A 21,100-nucleotide genomic window follows, 5' to 3' on the forward strand; every position below is an offset into this window, starting at 1 on the left:
TAATCACTAGTCTTATTTATTACTGTCATTTAGCTCTAGCCCTGAGTCATTGCTTCCATTCCACAAAATCTGGTAGTCACAAACTACACACAAATTTTAAAAGGTTGATTTGTCCTTTCCCCAACCTTAAAGAAAAGTATTCATAATTGATCTTACCAAATAGGTCATTATGCATGCCCAGGAGAGTCATCACCAAATTTTTTTTACTTGATCATCAGAACTTTTTTTTTTTCTGGCCTCATGGCTTGCAGGATCTTAGTTCCTCAACCAGGGATTGAACCATGCCCCAGGCAGTGGGAATATGGAGTCCTAAACAGGAATTCCCAGTACATTTTTTTAATTGGAATTTTCCACTTTGGTCTGGGAGTGAAAGTCTTACTTGCATTGTATCTGTAAATCTGTAAATCAGCTTAATACTTGGTGAATACTTGGTGGATTAAATCAGTCTCCTTGGTGGATCCAAGTTGTAATGTATTACCTCTTTTCATCACTTTGTTCAAGTGTCATTTTCTTATATTCTCCAGACAACACTATGAAATAATTTTTAAGAATATGAAGGATTTGAAATTCTATATACAATATCAGAGTTGCTAGTACTAAAATAATGCTTCTCAAACTCAAAGAAATGCAGGTACAAATCCACCAACGGGTTCTTGACAAGATGAAGATTATAATTTGTTAGGTCTCGGATAGTGCCCAAGATTCTGCATTTTTACAGATTCCTAAGTGATGCTGCTGCTTCTGGTCCACTAACCACACTTTGAGTAGCAAGGACCTGGAAGATACATTCTTGAGATTCAAAGTTAATATGTAAATTATAGGTCTCTTTTTTCATTAAGAGTTTGTAGCGTGTGATTTATAGTATATTTTGTGTCTTAGAAACAAAAATTTGTCCTTGAGCTGAAATTCCACTACACCTCTCCAGTTATTTTCAAAGAAAAATTTTGGGGTCAAATTAGTTGAGGATTTATATAGCCTGTGAAGTATAAATTTGGGCTGTAATACAAATAACTGGTTTAACTGAAAATTTTATGAGTCTTACCTGTCTCACAAAGGCTCTTTCTGCCCAAAGCTGATGGATTTTTGTTACGTCCTATAGCAGTGAGAAGAGGAAAATTTAGACCATCCGGAGAAGAGAGTGGTATTTTCATAGTTAGGTTTACCTTCTTCAACACATCCTCCTTCGTGATTTCTGTAGTAGCAAACAGGATGCATCAGCTTGTTAAGTAGACGTTCTTGAAATGAATGGATTGTGTTTTCTTAATCAAAGAGATATCGTTCATTGTTTAAATCAAAATTTAAGACTTTTAGAAACTTCTGCACATCAAAGGAAGCACAGTGGAAAGGTAACATATGGAATGAAAGAAAATATTTGCCAATCGTATATCTGATTGATACTTGCAGAACTCCTGTAACAAAAAACAACCTGCTTAAATGAGCAAAGGATTTGAATAGGCATTTCTCCAAAGAACATACACAAATGGCCAAAAATCATATGGAGAGACACTGAACATTACTAATCATTTAGAGAAATGCAAATCAAAACTACAATGAGTAGGCCATTAGAATGGTACCATCAATAATCCAGAAAATAGCAAGCACTGGTAAGGATATGGAGGAATTGGAATTCTTGGGCGCTGTTGGTAGGAATGTAAAATGGTCTGGCCACTTTGGAAAACAGTACAGAGGTTCCTTGAAACATTAAAAACAGAAATATTATATGATCCAGCAGTGCCACTTCTGGTTATATATCCAAAAGAATTGAAAGCAAGATCTTAGAGATATTTGTACACTCATGTTCACTGCTCCATTTTTCACAGTAACTGAGAGGTGGAAGCACCCCACATATCCACTCACAAATGGAATATTACTCAGCCTTAAAAAAGAAGGAAATTCTGTCACATACTACCTAACATGGATGAACCTTGAGGGCATTATACTAAATGAAATAAGCCTGTCAAAAAAAGATAAATACTGTATGATTTCACTTATGTGAGGCTGTAAAGTGTCAAAATCAGAGAGACAAAGTAGAGTGGTGGTTGTCAAGAGCTGGGGGTGGGATGGGGACAGAGAATGAGAAGATGGTGTTCAGTAGCTATAGAGTTTGTTTTTCAGTGTGAAAAAGTTCTAGAGATACTTTGTACACCAGTGTGAATATAATTAGTGCTACTGAGCCATACACTTAAACCTGGTTATGATGGCAAATTTGATGTTACATGGTTTTTGACGTAATTTAAGAAAAACAAAACTATCTCTAACCTCAGGGAGGTATTGACAGGGCAGTCAGCTGTGCCCTCATGAGCTCAACATCTTTTTTTGGAATGTTTGGTAAGTAAGAGTAAAGGAGACATTAGAAAACAGACAAATAATAATCATGGATTTTTAAGTTCTGTGAGATGATATTATCTCTATTGCTTTGTGCTGCCTTTTCAGTTGGCTTTTTTTGCTGAATATTTTTACCCCTTTCTGGTTCTCCTTTCAGAATGAAATAGATATAACAAGTGTAATGCCTTGGATTAATCTTTTTTTTTCTCCTTCAGGTGTGATGATGATCAGATGTCTAATGATAAGGAGCGGTTTGCCAGGTAATGTAGTAGAGCATCTTGGTCCTTGTTGTGGGACCAGGCAATTTAAAAATTCTCAGTTTTAATTTTCTCTCAATGAGAGTTAATTTCTCTGCCCAGTCTCAACTGGTGAAAATTAGTATTACAGTTGTTGTTTATGGTCAGGTAACATGGCTTCAGACTTATGGCACCAAACTAATGATATACTTAAACAGTGTTTTTATATATGTGATAAATAGCTACACATTGTGCTTGCTGGGTGTCCACAGAAACACAAACAATATTTAATTTCTTGGTTGCATTTATTATTAAGTGGATCTACAAAATCTCTACAGATGATTTTATTCTTTTAAAGATGACAGCAAATAAACAATTTACACAAAGAGTGCAGTTTTTATTGAAATACATTTAAGTTACCTGTCTAGAGCATGAAAAACACTTTGGTTTATATTAAACAAATCCTCTCAACTCAGATATTGGTTTATTCTTAGAACATTTATTCTATATATTGTTAAGCAGTAAATTATTTGTTTTTTAAAAATTGAATTTGCAACCACATCAGAAAAGTGAATCATGCAAAATCCACTGCTTAACTAAGCAATTACTACTTATTCATTGCTGATGCTGCTGGTCTGGGGCCCATACGTTGAGAACCATTGATGTCAAGGGCTAAGCAATATCAATCAGAGTAGTTTTAAACTACTCTGAAGCAGTGGGATGCCATCATAAGCTTTGAATGAAATGATAATGTATTAATATAAAATGCATATGAATTTTTCTCTAGTAGCTTTATATAGGACTCATTAGAGAGAAGCACTGTAGTCAAGAAGGTAAATGGGAGACCGTTGAAACAATAAGACAGTGATAAAATCATGAGGGCCTGGGCTAGAGTGGTGGCAGTGGCAATAGAAAAGGAGCAGATTTAAAGGTTTCTGAAGAATTTGTAGTTACTTCAAATCTGAAGTAGATACTTACGAACACTTTAGGTTGTGAATCATCTCTCAAATGTGAAGTTAATAGTAGATATTTGGGCAGTAGTTTTTAAAAAACTGCATTAGAAAGTGAAGTTGTCAAATAATAGTGGTGGTATGGGTTTCACAGTCTCTTGACTGAAATTCCAGAAAGCTATGAAAACATGACCTGAACTGTTTTAGTCTTCATTTGCCTTGCTTAATGTGAATTTTTATACATTCTGTATTTTATTTGGAAATATTGAAGTAAATAAGGGATTATGGATCTGTATTGGTAGGAGTAGTAATAGTAATTTTAGATATTTAACTTGTAAACAACAGAGCTCATTTCTTTGTGTGATCTTAGTTCCATGACCAGGGATTGAACTGGTACCTTCAGCAGTGAATGTGTGGCATGCTAACTGCTGGACTGCCAGGGAATTCCCAGAACTCATTTCTTTAAGATTTGTTAAGCTAGTTCACCTCAAATATTCTCGTTTGGGATTCAGTGGAGTGTCTTCAAAAGATGAAGTGAATTTTCCCAACTTTTTGAAAAAATATTTGTAGTTTGTTAAGGAGTTACAATAACCCAGTGAATATGAAACTTTACTTAATATCACCTTTTTTTTCTTTCTCTTGTCAATATGCATAAGTTCTCAGGTGATTCTTGTCATTACTGTGTTATTTTTTTGTCTCTTTTTTCCCCCCTGCTGACCATTTTCTAGAAATTTCCCTGTGTATTGATAAAATCATTGTAGTTGTCATTTTTTAATAGCTGGTTTTTCAGCCTGTCAATATATCATACTTAGATATTTTTGCTTAATCTATTCTTAATATCTTTATATACACATACTTATGTATATATTTAAGATGGAATTGATTACTGATAAACTGAACTACCAATACCAACTACCAACTTGCCACAAACCCTCATAGTATTTCAGTTATTCAGAGAAATTTAGTGGTAATCCTTTGTAGCCCTCTCCAGGGAAGAGGGAGTTGATCTAGGATCCAGCAACGTTATGGCTTTATTGCAGAGAAATGGGAAAGCAACAGAAGAGAAATATACCACTTCAAGATCAAATCATTGATAGGGGATATACTAGATACCTAGCTCTTAGTTTTAGTTATATAATTCTCCAGGGAAACCTGGTTGGTTATTTTGTCTGTGAGCACATGTGTGCTGTATGTGTGTTATTGAGAGATTGTGTTTGTGATCACTTGTTTGACTTTCTTGACATGATTTACTGTTTGATTTTTTTATTTTTCAGTGTAGAAATAGCATATGTGAATATTACTTTCTTTCCAGATTGGAAGCAGTATGTGAAAATGGTACCCCTTGTTTCATTCTTATTCAGATAGTATGTCTGCTTGGTTTCTAAAGAGATAATTGGCTTTCTCTGCTCAGATTATGTGCATTTATAATGAATATTGGGCTTGCTTTTATGTTGACCTTTGTCCTGTAAGTTACTTTTCCTTTATTCTGACAGATGGTTTTGTCGAGTACAGGCAAGGTTCTTGTCTATATTTCCATTTCCCCCTCTTCTCTGCATCTGTTTTTTTCTGTTATTTTCTTCCCTTCCTTTCCCCCCTTTCTCCTCCCTCTTTCCTTTTTCCCTTTCTCCCCTTCCTTCTTTCCTTCCCCCTTTTCTTCTTTCCTCCCTTCTTCCCCCCCTTCCTTCCTTCTCCCCACCCCCTTCCTTCCTTCCTTCTTTTTATTTTACGTTTAGCTTAGTTCATTAATTCTGTTTTTAGGTCGGATGATGAGCAGAGCTCTGCGGATAAGGAGAGACTCGCCAGGTAGGAAAATGGTATCTTTTAGCACGATGAAGTGGATGCTGCTGCTTTTTCTATCCTTTTTCTTATTTCTGCTCTTTTCTTCCCCTTTCTCTTCATGTTTTTCTTTGTGTCAAGAGAGGACAAGATTTTTAGAAGTTTGTATATAATAGGAACTTTGGCTTCCCCCACCAGAAAGTGGGTGAGTTGAGGGAAGTTAAGAATTTAAGAAATTGCTATTAGTTTTATAGATTTCTCTTTTTATCTTTATCTTAGCACACTAAATTTCGCAGAATAAAAAGCTTTTAGAAACAGTGCAGCTGTGCCAGTCGATACTTCAGCAGGAAAATCCTCTTTTATCAGAAAGCCAATAAATATATCTGTGTTTGCAATTAGTTCCTAGTCTTTAGGCCTCAGTATTTACTCCACACCCTTCTAGAAAGCTCACCTTTATTTTCCTGGGTACACTCACAGCCTAGATTACTTTGTCACAGCAGTACTGGTGTGGCTTTGGTGAGTGAATCTTGTGGTTTCTTAGAAAAGCTTAGCAGCCTTGATGTGGCTATTTAAAAGATCAGTCTTCTGGATTTCAGTGTCAGAAACCTGTCAGATACAAGGAAATGGGTGCTTTATGTTTAAGAGTAGAATTTTATGTTTCTCAGGCAGAGTAACTAAATATGGACCTACGCTGTGAGACCTATTGTTATCTCTTTCAGCTGGGTCACAGTCTCATTTTGCTGCCAGTTTAACTTATGTCTGCTAACACTTTCACGTTTCGTAAAACGTGTGGTATGGTGGGAAGAACGTTGCATTCATTGGGAATGGGGGCCGCCCTTGGAAAAGTTGGTTAACTACTGGACATTAGTTTGCTCTAATCATAAAAAAGAGATTTAAGTTAGATTCATTGTTTTCTTTTTTTTTGTTTGTTTTGGCAGAGAACTTTTGTTCAGATAGAATCTTTAGTGGTAATAGAAGTCCGTAAAAAAGATAAAGCAAAGCTGCTCAAAACAGAGATAGGAATGCAGCATGTTGTTTGAGTCTCTCCTTGAAGCATTCCTATGAAAGATACTGAGGAACTGTTAGGCTTTTCAGAAATCCAATTTGAAAAATACTGAATTATACTTTTAGCAGTAATTTTACCCTGATTGTGGAGAAGGCAATGGCAACCCACTCCAGTACTCTCGCCTGGAAAATCCCATGGACGGAGGAGCTTGGTAAGGCTGCAGTCCATGGGGTCGTGAAGAGTCGGACACGACTGAGTGACTTCACTTTTCACTTTCATGCATTGGAGAAGGAAATGGCAACCTACTCCAGTGTTCTTGCCTGGAGAATCCCAGGGACAGGGGAGCCTGGTGGGCTGCCGTCTGTGGGGTCGCACAGAGTCAGACACGACTGAAGTGACTTAGCAGCAGCAGTTACCCTGATTTTGAGAAAGTCAGTATTGGAGATGTGTTCTGCTCTCCCTGGTGAGATCCAGATTGTCTGTTCTTAAGCATCCTGTTCTCCAGTTCACTTTGTCCCAAATTGGGCATCATAAGGGACTTCTAGTAAATGGCATCTTATAAATCTCTTGAGCTCAGTGTACTGGCACCACACCCAGATAGAGAAGCTAGGGCCTTGTCCATTAGGGGGACAAGTAGAACTTCCAGTTCTGCCTCCTAGTGTTGAGAATAAGAGAGATACTTAGAATAAACAATATTTTATAGATCAAGGGAGTCTATACTAATCAATTCTTGTATCAACTGTTGAGCAACATACTTCTGTTGGAAAAAATTGGTCGTTTTATGTTTTCAGCCTTTAAAAAGTTGAATTGGTAAATAAGAAATCAGCCAAGCTGAGGAACTTAAGTGAATAAAATCAACATTTTTTAAGATTGTCATTTCTTAAAACACTTTTTGTTCTGAGGGAGTGGTAATTTACACAGGAAGGGAAGTTTCCAGGAGTTAGAGAGATTTGCTGGTATCTGCTTGTACTCTTGTCTACCTCGTTAGTTTCTATTCCATGCTTGCTCTGCATGAGAAGCTTGGCAGACTTTAACATCAGAGACTTAAGCACTACTAAATCTAAGTACCGCATTTCTTCAGCAGCTCACTTGGTATCCATATCACTCTCCCTGCTCCCAAGTGGCCAGATATGACCACCTGGATGGGGCTTCTCTCTCTCTCTTTCCATGCAGGGAAAACCACAGTGAGATTGAACGGCGACGACGGAACAAGATGACAGCCTACATAACAGAACTGTCAGACATGGTACCCACCTGTAGCGCCCTGGCTCGGAAACCAGACAAGCTAACCATCTTACGCATGGCAGTTTCTCACATGAAGTCCTTGAGAGGAACTGGCAACACGTCCACCGACGGCACCTACAAGCCGTCTTTCCTCACTGATCAGGTCTCTGGGAAGCACACATGAGGGGGTCTAGAATTTTTTGAAAGTTTTGATCTTTTGGGGGTGGATGCCCATAATCCTGAAGTGTGTGTTATATTGGGAGTCAGAGCAGAGCTGAATCTGTAGATTCTTTAAAGGATAGGAATTCAGCTCTGAAGGAAATATTCAGGTCATAGGAAAGTGAGTTTTGATCCCTGACTATACCGTTTATTAGCTTTGAAACAGAAGTAGAGAAGAATTGTGAAAACTATTTAGCACGCTTACAGGTATTTTAGAACTTTACTCATGAATCCAGTCTTCAGGGTAGAAGAACAGTGGAATCTTGGGGATGACTGTGTTCATCCCCAAAGAACCAGTCCTTTTCCTTGGCTTTAGGGTTATAGAAGATGAAAGTAATATATTTCTTTTTCTTGAAGCAGCTTCCAGTTTTAGTGATGAAAGGAATCTAACAGGCAGTTGTTGTTGCTTAGAGGTACGCTCTGTTACATTCGATGCACTATGAGAGAAATAGAAGGTAGAAACATTTCCAGCTTTTCAGAAACTCGGTTTGAATATGAATATGTGAGTAGCAGGATACACACATAAGTGAAAAATGAGTATGGGAAGAAATGGCTTTAAAGAACTTATTAACAATTTATATAGGATTAAATATATGTGTTGGCTTCCCCCATGGCTCAGTGGTAAAGAATCCACCTGCAATGCAGAAGACATGGGTTCCCTCCCTGGGTCGGGAAGATCCCCTGGAGGAGAAATGGTAACCTTCTCTAGTATTTCTGCATGGGAAGTCCCATGAACAGAGGAGCTGGCGGGCTACAGTTCATAGGGCTGCAAAGAGTCTGACACAACTGACAGACTGAGCACACAGACGCACACAAATACATATGTACTAGCTGGATGGCTAAAGTAAATAGAGCGGCTAGGCCTGAGTGAGAACAGTCAGCAGAGACTTCAAAGAGTATAAGGTAGCCATGTTCTGTTTTGATTGTTAAAAGTATCACTTATTTATTGCAGAAAATTTCAGAAAATACAGGAAGTACAAGGAAGAAAAAATTGACCTGTAATGCCATCCTTTTTCCAGTACTCTTGCCTGGAAAATCCCATGGGCGGAGGAGCCTGGTGGGCTGCAGTCCATGGGGTCTCGAAGACTCTGACATGACTGAGCGGCTTAACTTTCACTTTTCACTTTCATGCATTGGAGAAGGAAATGGCAGCCCACTCCAGTGTTCTTGCCTGGAGAATCCCAGGGACGGGGGAGCCTGGTGGGCTGCCGTCTATGGGGTCGCACAGAGTCGGACACGACTGAAGTGACTTAGCAGCAGCAGCAGCAGCCATACTTTTATTCAGAGGATCAGAAGGAAGGAATGTGGTTTAGAAGAAAGCAGTAAAATTTTTCCAAATAGGATGGTCTATATGAAAGCACATATAGCACAGATTATATATATATGTACATTGAAATAGCTAATCAGTTGGTACTAACAGAATACATACAGATATTGATTCAACAGTTTCCAGTTAGGCACTTTTTGTGAGCTAACCAGGTACTTTGTGCTGTTAGAAATGTAAAGAATGGTAAGAGGTTGCTGCTGCTGCTAAGTCGCTTCAGTCGTGTCCAACTCTGTGCGACCCCATAGACGGCAGCCCACCAGGCTCCCCATCCCTGGGATTCTCCAGGCAAGAACACTGGAGTGGGTTGCCATTTCCTTCTCCAATGCATGAAAGTGAAAAGTGAAAGTAAAGTCGCTCAGTCGTGTCTGACCCTCAGCGACCCCATGGACCGCAGCCTTCCAGGCTCCTCCATCCATGGGATTTTCCAGGCAGGAGTACTGGAGTGGGGTGCCATTGCCTTCTCTGTGGTAAGAGGTAGTCACAGGTAAAAAACATGTGTAAATAAATAAATCATGATATAAACACAGAATCCAGTCCATATCAGAGGTGCAATAATAAGTCTTGTAGAAATGTAAATATGGAAAACGAAGAGTAGGGGAATAGTGTTGTAAATATTGGAAATAGCTTGATTAAAAGCCCTGTGAGAATAATCAGGTTATTCAAGGAAAATCAGTTTACCATGCCCTGGGAGATGATAATGGGAAGATAGGATGGTACCTGATGAAGGAATATTTAAGTGTTATGTTAAATAACTTAGATTTTAATTTTTAGGCAATGGGTAGCTATAAGAAATGTGGTAGCATTTTGAGGATGGACTGAAAAGAGTGAAAGCAGGGAGACCATTAGTCTTGGCATGAGATAACTAAGTGGCGTTGCATTCAAAAATAGAATTGATAAGCTGGGTTATCACTGGAGTGTGAGAGATTAGTTAGATTTTTTAGACCTATACCCTGAGAGGAAGGGGATATTGTTAGTCAAGAAAGAGAGTGCTGGAGGAGCACAGAGGATAGTTTTTGAAGAAGGAAATAATGCTGGGTTTCGAGATGTTGAAATTGAATTGCTGATAGAATGTCTATTTGGAGATGCTTAGTAGATTTTAGGCAAGTCTAGAAATGTAGACTTGTGTATCATTTCGTAGTGGAGAAGTGGATATGATTTCTCTGAGAGAGAGTATGGAATAAATAGAGGAGAGAACTTAAGATAGAATGTTGGAAATGCCCGCACTTGAACAGAGGAAAAGGAGCTTGAAGCAGACAACAGACATTTGAAAAGGAAGTAAAAGTTCGAGAATGGTGTCATAGAAGCTAGGCAGAAATAAATTTTAAAGGATAGAATGAACAACACTGTCAGATCTGTAGTGACGTTGTGTCCAGACTCGGGAAAGAGCACTTGAGTTGGCAGTTAGGAATACATGATTAATAGTAACCTGCTGAAAAAAGATGTAGTGGTTGAGAGTGAAGATTGCAGATGGGCTGAGAAATACATGAAAAGTAAGACAGTAGAGCCGGTGAGTATAACATTACTCTTAATTTAAGCTTGGCCCTAGAAGATGAGTTGGGCAGAGTTGAGGGAAGTTTTGTATAGAATTAAGAAAACTTGATCATGTTTAAGATTTGAGGGGAAAGAGAATATGAATATTTGTAGAGCTTCCTAAGAGACCAGAGAGGGTGAGATCAAGAACTTAATTTTTGTTAATGGTAAGCATTTTTATTACCTGTTTTGAGATCTGAGGTAAAGAGGAGGGAGGTGGATAGTGACATACACACATTGATAGCTACCTATTGGAAAAAGCTACCTTGTCAGTGAAGGTGATTATATTTAAGGTACAAAGCTGTGCCTGTGGGTCAAACAGAAGGCCACCGTTGTTTATGGAAAGATACATATGATCTGAAGGGTCTTCCTTCTTTCCATAGTAATATTTGTGGTTTTCAAGAGAGTTCAGTATTAACTTGTATTTCTCTTCCTTGGGCAGGAACTGAAACATTTGATCCTGGAGGCAGCAGACGGCTTTCTGTTTATTGTCTCATGTGAGACAGGCCGGGTGGTATACGTCTCTGACTCAGTGACCCCAGTTTTGAACCAACCACAGTCTGAGTGGTTTGGTAGCACGCTGTATGATCAGGTGCACCCAGATGATGTGGACAAACTTCGTGAGCAGCTTTCCACTTCAGAAAATGCGCTGACAGGTATGAGTTACATAGATGGGAAATGAATAGCAAATCCTTTCTTCTTTTTTTCTGAGATAGAAGAGGTATTTTAATGCTTAAATTTTCCCATTGTATCTGGCAAAACTTTTAGAATTTTCTTCTTTCATGAATATAATCTGTTCTTTTTATCCACATGCAAGTAATATATTTTGTAACTCATCCCTAGAAAATGTTTCATTAGTGACAGTGTTTATATAAAATTTTACTTTAATCCTAATATTAGTGTAAATACACCATAAAGGCCAAACCTACAATACCACCACCTCCCTTGTCATTTTAAAAGAATTAAATTACCCATGTTTATGTCTCATTTGTATGGGTAATTACTGGGTATTTTTTCTACCAAGTTGTGCTTGGCTTTGACTTTGTACTTGGTTCTGTGATGATAGATTTTTATTTTAGAGGGGAATGGTTATTGTTCAGTTGTTTTTTGTTTGTTGTATCTGCACTATTTTTCTGTCTTGTTTTTGTCCCCTCCCCCCCAGCTGCCTCTGTTTAATGTTATTTAGTCCTTTTGCCAGAGTTTGGCTGAAGGAAATAAGTCACATCTGCTCCTAAGCAATCTGGAAAAAATTTTAATATGGAAGCAGATTAAAGCTGGTAATTGAAATCAAATCCGTTATGGTCATATTAATGTTGGTATTTAGCTTTCCCTTCTTTTATGTTTTTACGGATTTCATTTTTCTAGTTCTTCTCAAACGTTCCCATTTGGTTTCTATATGATATAGGAGGGACAATTTTAGCACGAGACAGATGCGTTTTTCTATAGCATATAAAATTATTTGTTTTTAAACCAATGACATTCACTCTGTGTGTGTGTTTGTGTGTGTGTGTGTGTGTGTGCGTACATGCATGTGTATAAAAATAATCAGTCCCAAGAATATAACCTTGCTCTTTTTTGCCAGCTCTACCTACTTCTGCTCCTGTCCTCCCTTGCCTTGCACAAAGCTATTTCCAGTGCTGCCTTTGAACTAAAGCGTAAGATTCATTGATGGGAATCGAGGTGTTTTAGACTTGGAAAAAATCCATCTCATACTTGGCTTATTCTGTTATAAGCAAGGAGATTGAAGAGTGTGGATAGGCTATTTACTTAGCTTTGCCTCCAGTATCTCTCCCCCTCTTCTCTGCACACAAGAATGTACTCCAGACTCTCCTTCACATCCTTTACAGGGCGTATCCTGGATCTGAAGACTGGAACAGTGAAAAAGGAAGGTCAGCAGTCTTCCATGAGGATGTGTATGGGCTCAAGGAGATCATTTATTTGCCGTATGAGGTGAGTGTCAGGATAAGGATTGTGACTTGTCATAGGAAGAATTCAGAGCTGAGGGTTTAATTTCTGGTCAGAGGAGTTAAACTTTTAAGTCTAAGCTCCAGGTAGATTAAATTTAACTCTCAAGACCCGATTTAGTCATAACACAAAATAACGTGATAAGCAAACCAGTATTTCCTGAACTCTTCTTATGATAGGTAGGTGCTTTACGTGTCATCTCATTTTCCACAACTGCCCCGTAGAGTAGAATTCAAGGTTACTATTTTGCTGATTTAAAAAAAAATGACACAAAGAAATTGACTTCCCATGTTTGATTCAGGATTTTATTTTAATGCATACTAGTTGGATGCCAGTATCTATATTTTTTTCCTGGTGTATTCCAAGACAACGTCCATGTACTCAGGCTACTTCTTCCCCCCTCTCTTCCCTTCAGTAGACTTTCTGATTCCTTTCACTTAATAGTTAACATTTATAAATTATATACTGTACATTTTAGGATTCTGAAGAAAGGATGGTGGTAGTTTTCATCACAGGTAGAGAAAACATCTCCATGTCACAAAGTAAATTCAGATTGTGTAATGGAAATTGACTGTTGAGAGGATGCTTATTAGAAGTGATGAATAGGATATTAAGAAAGGTTTCCTGGGGATGTTACAAAATTTAATATTATTTGGCTTAGTTATTTGGAGTAGCTTCTAGACCCAGACTACTGGATTTATCACTTATCTTCTGACCTTGAATGGATTAAATGACTGCCTTGTGTTTTTATTTCTTCACCTAATATTGGGAGTTATATCAGCCTCATAAAGTTGTTATGAAGATTAGATGAATAAATATATATAAAGATGCTTAGGACTTCTCTGGTGGTCCAGTGGTTAAGAATCCACCTGCCAGTGCAGGGGACACAGGTTCGATCCCCGGTCTGGGAAGATCCCACAGGCCTCAGAGTAACTAAGCCTTCGTGCCACAACTACTGCCTAGAACCCATGCTCCTCAACAAGAGAAGCCGCTGTAATGAAAAGCCCACTTGCTGCAACTAGAGAAAAAGCCCACGTGTAGCAATGAAGACCCAGCACACCAAAATAAATAAATTTTTAAAAGATGCTTAGAATAGTGCATGACTCATAAAATTCTGTGTATGTTTTATTTATTATTAAAGAAAGTAGTGAGAATGGGAGAGAGTGTCCCAATGTGTGGACATGGCTATTGCAATGACATACGGAGGAGCAAGGTAAATAATAACATGATTGTGTGCGTGCTAAGTCGCTTTAGTCGTGTCTGACTCTATGATCCTATGGACTGTAGCCCTCCAGGTGCCTCTCCTCCAGGGGTCTTCTGAACCCAGGGATCGGACCAGCATCTCTTTAAGTCTCCTGCATTGGTAGGCAGGTTCTTTACCACTCATGCCACCTGGGAAGTCCTAGATAATAACAAAATACAGCAAATAGATTTTGTTGCAGCATAGTGCTCGAGTCTACAAACCGCAACTCTCTTTGTAAATAAAGCTTTATTGGAACATAGCCATGCCCATTTATTGACATACTGTCTGGCTGCTTTCATACTCTTAATAGCAGAGTCGACAAGTTGTAACAAATTGTTTGGCCCACAGAGCTGAAAATATTTACTGTCTGGTTATTTACAGATAAAGTGTACTAACTCCTGATGTAGAGAATATCTCCATTTGTAGAGCATATAGAACATTTTGACTTAAAAACTCTGAGACAGTTAACAAGTTTTAGAAATACCAAACCTGACTTCTTTATCTTTCATTGTTAGGAGCATTGTTGCCAATTTTCTGTGTCAAGTTGTATCCAGAGCCTGTTATCTGGCTGTTAAATGATGAAAACTTCTTTGATAGTACAGCTTTTTTCCTTAATTTATTTTTTTATTGAAACGTGGTTGAATTACAGTATTGTAGTAATTACTGCTGAACAGCAAAGGGACTCAGCTATATATATATTTATGTATACATTCTTTTTCATATTCTTTTCCACTATGGTTTATCACAGAATATTGAATATAGTTCCCTGTGTCATTCAGTAGGACCTTTTGTTTATCCATTCTATATATTCCAGTTTGCATCAGCTAATCTCAGACTCCCAATCCAAACCTCTCCCACCTTTGCCCCCCTTGCAGCCCCCTGTCTACTCTCTGTTTCCCTGATTCTGTTTCATAGATAGGTCACTTGTATCCTATTTTAGATTCCACATAGAAGTGATATCATATGTTGTTTGCCTTTCTTTTTCTTACTTCACTTGGTATGATAATATCTAGATTCATCCATGTTGCTGCAGATGGGATTCTTTTTTTTTTGGCTGAACAGTATTCCATTTTATATATGTACCACATCTTGTTTACCCACTCATCTGTAGATGGACATTTAGGTTGCTTCCATGTCTTGGCTATTGTGAGTAGTGCTGCTATGAACATAGGAATACATTTATCTTTTTTAATTACAATTTTGCTGAATCATATGGTAATTCTGTTTTTAGTATTCTGAGGAACCTCCATACTGTTTTCCACAGTGGCTACATCAACTTGAATTCCTCCCATCAGTGGAGGGGGGTTCCCCTTTCTCCACATCCTCTCCAGCATTTATTTGTAGACTTTTTAATTATGGCCATTCTGACCAGTTTGAGGTGGTACCTCATTATAGTTTTGATTTGCATTTCTCTATTAATTAGCAGTATTGAGCCACTTTTCACATACCTGTTGGCCATCTGTATTTCTTCTTTGGAGAGATGTCTCTTTAGATCTGCCCATTTTTCAATTGGGTTTTTTTTTTTTTTCAAGTTGTGTGAATGATAGTGCATCTTAATTGCTTTTAATCTCTCTGTTCATTGAAACAGGTGTGGCAATAGCTCTGTGGATTCAGTCTCCATGAACAGGCTGAGCTTTGTGAGAAACAGATGCAGGTGAGATCTTAAGCAGTAAAAAAAAAAAAAAACCACAAAGGGATGGTCAAGTACCTGTAGAGATCATCACATTTTCAACTGTCTTACTATAGTACTTCCTTCAGCAGCCCTTACCCTCATCCCTTACTTCTCAGTTACATTTTTATTTTTCCTGAACTTCTAAAGCATCCTTTGTTCATCCTGTTTAAGAAAGTTACACTCCCACTTTACCTGCTTTCTTCCTGCTGCAGTACCTTTCAGTTGCTTTACTTTGGCAAAGGTAAACAATATGGTGGTCACTTTTGGGTGGGAAAGGTCCAAGTATATTCATCCTGTTATTTAAACACCCAATAGCCTAAAGTTAAAGGTACTAAGCCAGCATTGCTTTTTAAATGATACTGAGTAAAGTTTTTTCCTCACACCTCTAATTTTTCTAGGAATGGACTTGGATCTGCGAAGGATGGGGAACCTCATTTCGTGGTGGTGCACTGCACAGGCTATATCAAGGCCTGGCCCCCAGCAGGTAGGAAAGCTGAACAGTGATTTCTTTCCGGGTGCAGCTAGTTCCTCAGAGTCCAAGAAAGTTAGCTAACGTTTATCATATACATTTATCATATACCCGTTGCATATGAAATGTGCTTTGGTATAAACTGTAAGAAGATAGGAGAGAAAAAGTAGACTCTCTTCCTTCCATTATGGATTTTCTATTCCAGTTAGGGAGATGGATTTCTCAGACTTGAAAATGACTCAGTATTGGCTGTGTCTTTTACTGGAACTAAAGGTCAAAAGGGAATGTGAGAAAAGTGGTTGGGGTACAAGGATCAGCCTTTTAACCTGGCTGGTCAGAATTTCCAACTCTTAGCAACTTTATTACCTCCCTGCTAGATAGGTATGACTGGGAATTGGGGGATTCTAGAGGGATAGCAGCTAAGAGAGGCAAGGTAGTGTATTTTGGTAAGAGGTTAAACTTTGAATTTGTAAAAACCTAGGTTTGTTTCTGACGTTATTTACTAGTGGTGTATTTTAGTAAGTTACTTGACTTAAAAAACCCTCAATTTCCTCATCTGTAATCTGGAGATAATATAACCCATAGAAAGTTATTATGAGGGTTAGGTTTAATGTAGGAAAAGAACTTAGCCTACTGTCTGGCATATGGTAGGCACCCCCAAAATGGTAGTTAAATGTAATTAAGATAAATTAGTTTTAAGTTGTAATGATATTTGAACTTTTTAGATTATATACTGTATAAACGATACATTTGCAATATATATGGTCTTTTATATGTCTAGCTTTGAAAGAAATACTGTTTTTCTTGGTAAAAAGAAGATAAATATGCAAAGAGCAGCGGGAAAATGCAACCGTCTTCCCTTTCCACATAAAACATTAAAGAAATCCCAGGGCTTCTCTCTTTTCCAAAGAAGATAACTGTTGGTGTTTGGTTTAATTTCATTTTTGGCTGTTTGCTTAATTTGAAAGTCATAGGTTAGGCAAGACATCTATTCTCTTAACGATGATATGGTCACAGAGTGACCAAATACAATGTCTTCATATGTATTTGGTTTGGCCATCTTAATCTTTTGGAATATTTTGTGTAGGACCTGTGCTCTGTAATTTTTTATAGTTAATGTGAGTATAATACATGAATTAACATATATAAAAACACTTAAAACAGTACCTGATATATATGGTAAGTTCTTTTGGTTATTTACCTTTATTCTTATCTTTTAGCACTCTTTGTTGTTTATACCTAGTCTCATCATATCTGTGTGTGTTTTAAATCTTTACACATCTAATTTTTGAAGGCAGTTGTGTTTGAGATACATGTTAAACCTTCTAACTTCAACTTCTTGAAGGTGTCTCACTTCCAGATGATGATCCAGAAGCTGGCCAGGGGAGCAAGTTTTGCCTAGTGGCCATTGGCAGACTGCAGGCAAGTATGAATTTTCTGCATCGGTTAATATATCACCCACTTTCAGTGGGAGAAAATCTTCAGGATGTGTTCATGTTATTTTTTTCTTTTACTCTCTGAATACAAATGAAGCATTCTGAAAATCTCCAAATATTTGGAGGAATATGGCATTCACACTTAACATTGCTTCTGTTTGATTTAGCAGAAACTGAAGACAGTGAAAGATCTTTTGGAGAGAGAAGTCTTTTCCTCTTTCATACTTTTAGCTTTGCAGTGCTAAATTTTCTATTTCTATTTCCAACTAATTTCTTTTGTTCCTATACAATATAAGAGAGTTCTTCTCATTTTTCATTTCATGACTGACAGTAGGGAAGTGGAATTATTTTGATTCTCCTTACAAAAACAGATGTTTCTTGATTACTTGGGAGAATAATTTTCCAATATGAATAATGAATACAACTTAGCTAAATGAAAGTAGGTGGGTTTGGGGTTGAATGAATTTTTATCTTTCTTCACAGTTAGTGAAGAGTACATGTGTGGGAATGGAGCTAGGCCTCATGCCCTATCTGATTATCGTTTTTTCCTTTCTGGATAAGTTGTGACAGTTCAGAATCCTAAAATTGGGAACCTGATGGGAAGTACATCTGTAAAGAATAGTGTCTCTCTTTATCTCATTTTTATCTCAATTTTTTTCTCATTTTTATCTCTTTACTTTCAGGTAACTAGTTCTCCCAATTGTACAGACATGAGTAATGTTTGTCAACCAACAGAGTTCATCTCTCGACACAATATTGAGGGAATCTTCACTTTTGTGGATCATCGCTGTGTGGCTACTGTTGGCTACCAGCCACAGGTGAGGAGCTGGAGTTGTTACACCACTGATACTTAGGCCTCTGTTTTCCCTTGGATGTGCTGAGATTATTCATTCATGTAATTCCAGAGATAGTCAAAACATAGCAGCCCCAGCTCAGAAAAAGAGATGACCCTATTCTGTTGATAGCTAAGTATAATCTCAGCTTCCTACCAAGGTTAGCATCTGAGCTAGAAAAATACGACTTGTGAAATCAGGTGGGAGCAGCAGGTATGAACATGTATTTCTTTGTTATTAATGATATTAATACAGATAATGATGCACTTTAGCTATAATGATATGGCTACCTTTAGATAATTCATATAATCAATCTAGGTGCATAGTAACCCATTAAATATGTAACTTTCAGATCAGTCGCTCAGTCGTGTCTGACTCTTTGCGACCCCATGAATCGCAGCACGCCAGGCCTCCCTGTCCATCACCAACTCCCGGAGTTCACTCAGACTCACATCCATCGAGTCGGTGATGCCATCCAGCCATCTCATCCTCTGTCGTCCCCTTCTCCTCCTGCCCCCAATCCCTCCCAGCATCAGAGTCTTTTCCAATGAGTCAACTCTTCGCATGAGGTGGCCAAAGTACTGGAGTTTCAGCTTTAGCATCATTCCTTCCAAAGAAATCCCAGGGCTGATCTCCTTCAGAATGGATTCTCCTTCAGAATCCAACCAATGGACTGGTTGGATCTCCTGTAACTTTAGAACTAGTTATTATAATTTATTTAGATATCTCATTCTGCAGACCAGATATAACTATATCTGAATTGAGAAATAGGTCGTTATATAAACTTCAAAATTCTAGTCACCAAGAGGGACTTGTGGCTGTGGCGGTGTAAAGAAGCTGGTGAAAAAGAGATCTTGAAAAAGAAGAACAAAGTCATTTACACTTCCTAATGCAGCACCTGTTGTAAAACTGTTGTTACCAAGACAGTGTGGTGTTGGTGTAGGGATTAGATCAGTAGATCAGAATGGAGTCTATTCTCACATTTATGGTCAACTGATCAGCTAATTTTCAACAAAGATATCAAGATAATTCAAGGGGAAAAGAAGCTTTTCCAATAGATGGGGATGGGACAATTGGATATTCACGTGCAAAATAGAATAAAACAAAAAGAACTTAGACTGTTACCTCATAGCATACACAGAAGTCAACTCCAAGATGTAAAGGTGTAAGAACCAAAGTTATAAAACTTCTGGAAGAAAATAGGAGAAAATCTTTGTGATCTTGGGTTAGGCAAAGACTTTTTTGTTGTTGTTGCACTGTGCAGCCTGCTGGACCTTAGTGCTCCCCACCAGGAATTGAACCTGGGCCATGGCGGTGAAAACACCGAGTCCTCCCCAGCAGACTGCCAGGGAATTCCCTAGACAAAGATTTTTTTTTATGACACTAAAAACGTGGTTCACAAAATAAATTTGATAAGTTGGGTTTCATAAAAGTTAAAATTTGCCCTCCTAAAAGGATATCATTAAGAAAATGAAAAGACTAGCTACAAATTGGGAGAAAATATTTATAAATCATATATCTGAAAAAAGACTTGTATCCAAAATATATGAAGGACTCTTAAAGCTCGTTAAGATAACCAGCCGGTGAAAAAAAGAGCACAAGATTTGAACAGATATTTCATCAAAGAAGAAATATGAATAGCACATAAAAAGTTGCTCGTCATTAGGAAAATACACATTAAAATCACAATGAGATACCATTGTATCCCATTAGAATGGGTATAATCAAAAAATATTGGCAAGACCATGGAGAAACAGAACCTTCATACATTGTTGGTAGGTAAGTAAAATGGTAAACTACTTTAGAAAAACATTTTAGCAGTTTCTTAAAAAGTTAAACACACACTTACCCTACAAATTAGCAGGTCCACTTCTAAGTATTTACCCAAGAGAAAGAAAGCATATGTTCACAGAAAGTCTTATACACAGATGTTCATGACTGTTTTATTCATAATAGCCAAAAAGTGAAAACAGCCTAAATGTCCTTTAACTAATGAATGGGTACACACTGTGATATATCCATGTGAGAATACTTATAAGCAATAAAAAGGATATACTATTGATATTTGGAACAACACAGATGAACTTCGTTAAAATATTAGGTTAAATGAAAGAAGCCAAACCCAAAAGACTGCCTGTTCTATGATTTCATTTGTACAGAGAAGCTAAACTAAAGAAGCAGAAAGCAGATCAGTGTATGGCACAGGGATTGACCTCAGACTGGCAGAAAGGAAATTTTAGGGGCAGTGGACATGTTCTAAAACTAAATTGGGGATAAGAATTATATAACTATATAAATTTATTATAGATCATTAAATTAAAATTATAAAATTCACTTGGAATGAGTGTAAATTATACCTCAAATCTGTAAAAAGTATAGTTAAAATAAATGTGCAATATCCTGAAAAAGAAAATTGCTCTAGAGGTCAGTTATTTAGCAGATTCCATTTTTTTGTGTGTTTTTTTCCCCTCTAATCTATAATCCTAGGATAAAAGCAAGAGAAATTAAATCCAGTTCCTCTCCTAATGGGCCAGGGGAAGTTAAGTAATCATAAAAGTGTTGATCTTACTTTTCTTTTCCTCTTTTAGGAACTCTTAGGAAAGAATATTGTAGAATTCTGTCATCCTGAAGACCAGCAGCTTCTAAGAGACAGCTTCCAACAGGTAGCTTTTTTTCCTGGTTTGAATTGGAATAATATTTTTGTCTAATATATATTATTACATTCATCCAACAAATATTTATTGAGTACTGATTAATCGAGCAGTATGGCAGGCCTTGCAGTTTTACACTATTACTTAACTTGTATTTTTAAGAAACAGAAAGGACCAGTACTTGGAAATTATGGATAATGTAATGTTCAAGGTACATTGGCTTTGGCTACTCAACATT

At 37.5% G+C, this 21,100-nt stretch overlaps 1 protein-coding gene across 1 annotated transcript in view; it reads left to right on the plus strand.

Moving 5' to 3' along the window:
- ARNT (aryl hydrocarbon receptor nuclear translocator) overlaps positions 1-21,100 on the plus strand; it is a 66,931-nt gene that overhangs the window by 35,043 nt on the left and 10,788 nt on the right. Inside the window, exons 4-13 of the mRNA XM_005894915.3 lie at positions 2,541-2,585; positions 5,270-5,314; positions 7,467-7,680; positions 11,036-11,249; positions 12,441-12,543; positions 15,390-15,455; positions 15,872-15,957; positions 17,288-17,364; positions 18,062-18,196; positions 20,800-20,874. Of these exons, the coding sequence (XP_005894977.2) occupies positions 2,541-2,585; positions 5,270-5,314; positions 7,467-7,680; positions 11,036-11,249; positions 12,441-12,543; positions 15,390-15,455; positions 15,872-15,957; positions 17,288-17,364; positions 18,062-18,196; positions 20,800-20,874 (1,060 nt within the window). The remainder of the gene's footprint in view (positions 1-2,540; positions 2,586-5,269; positions 5,315-7,466; positions 7,681-11,035; positions 11,250-12,440; positions 12,544-15,389; positions 15,456-15,871; positions 15,958-17,287; positions 17,365-18,061; positions 18,197-20,799; positions 20,875-21,100) is intronic.

This window comes from Bos mutus, chromosome 3 (genome assembly GCF_027580195.1).
Source record: "Bos mutus isolate GX-2022 chromosome 3, NWIPB_WYAK_1.1, whole genome shotgun sequence".
In the NCBI taxonomy this organism is placed as follows: domain Eukaryota; kingdom Metazoa; phylum Chordata; class Mammalia; order Artiodactyla; family Bovidae; genus Bos; species Bos mutus.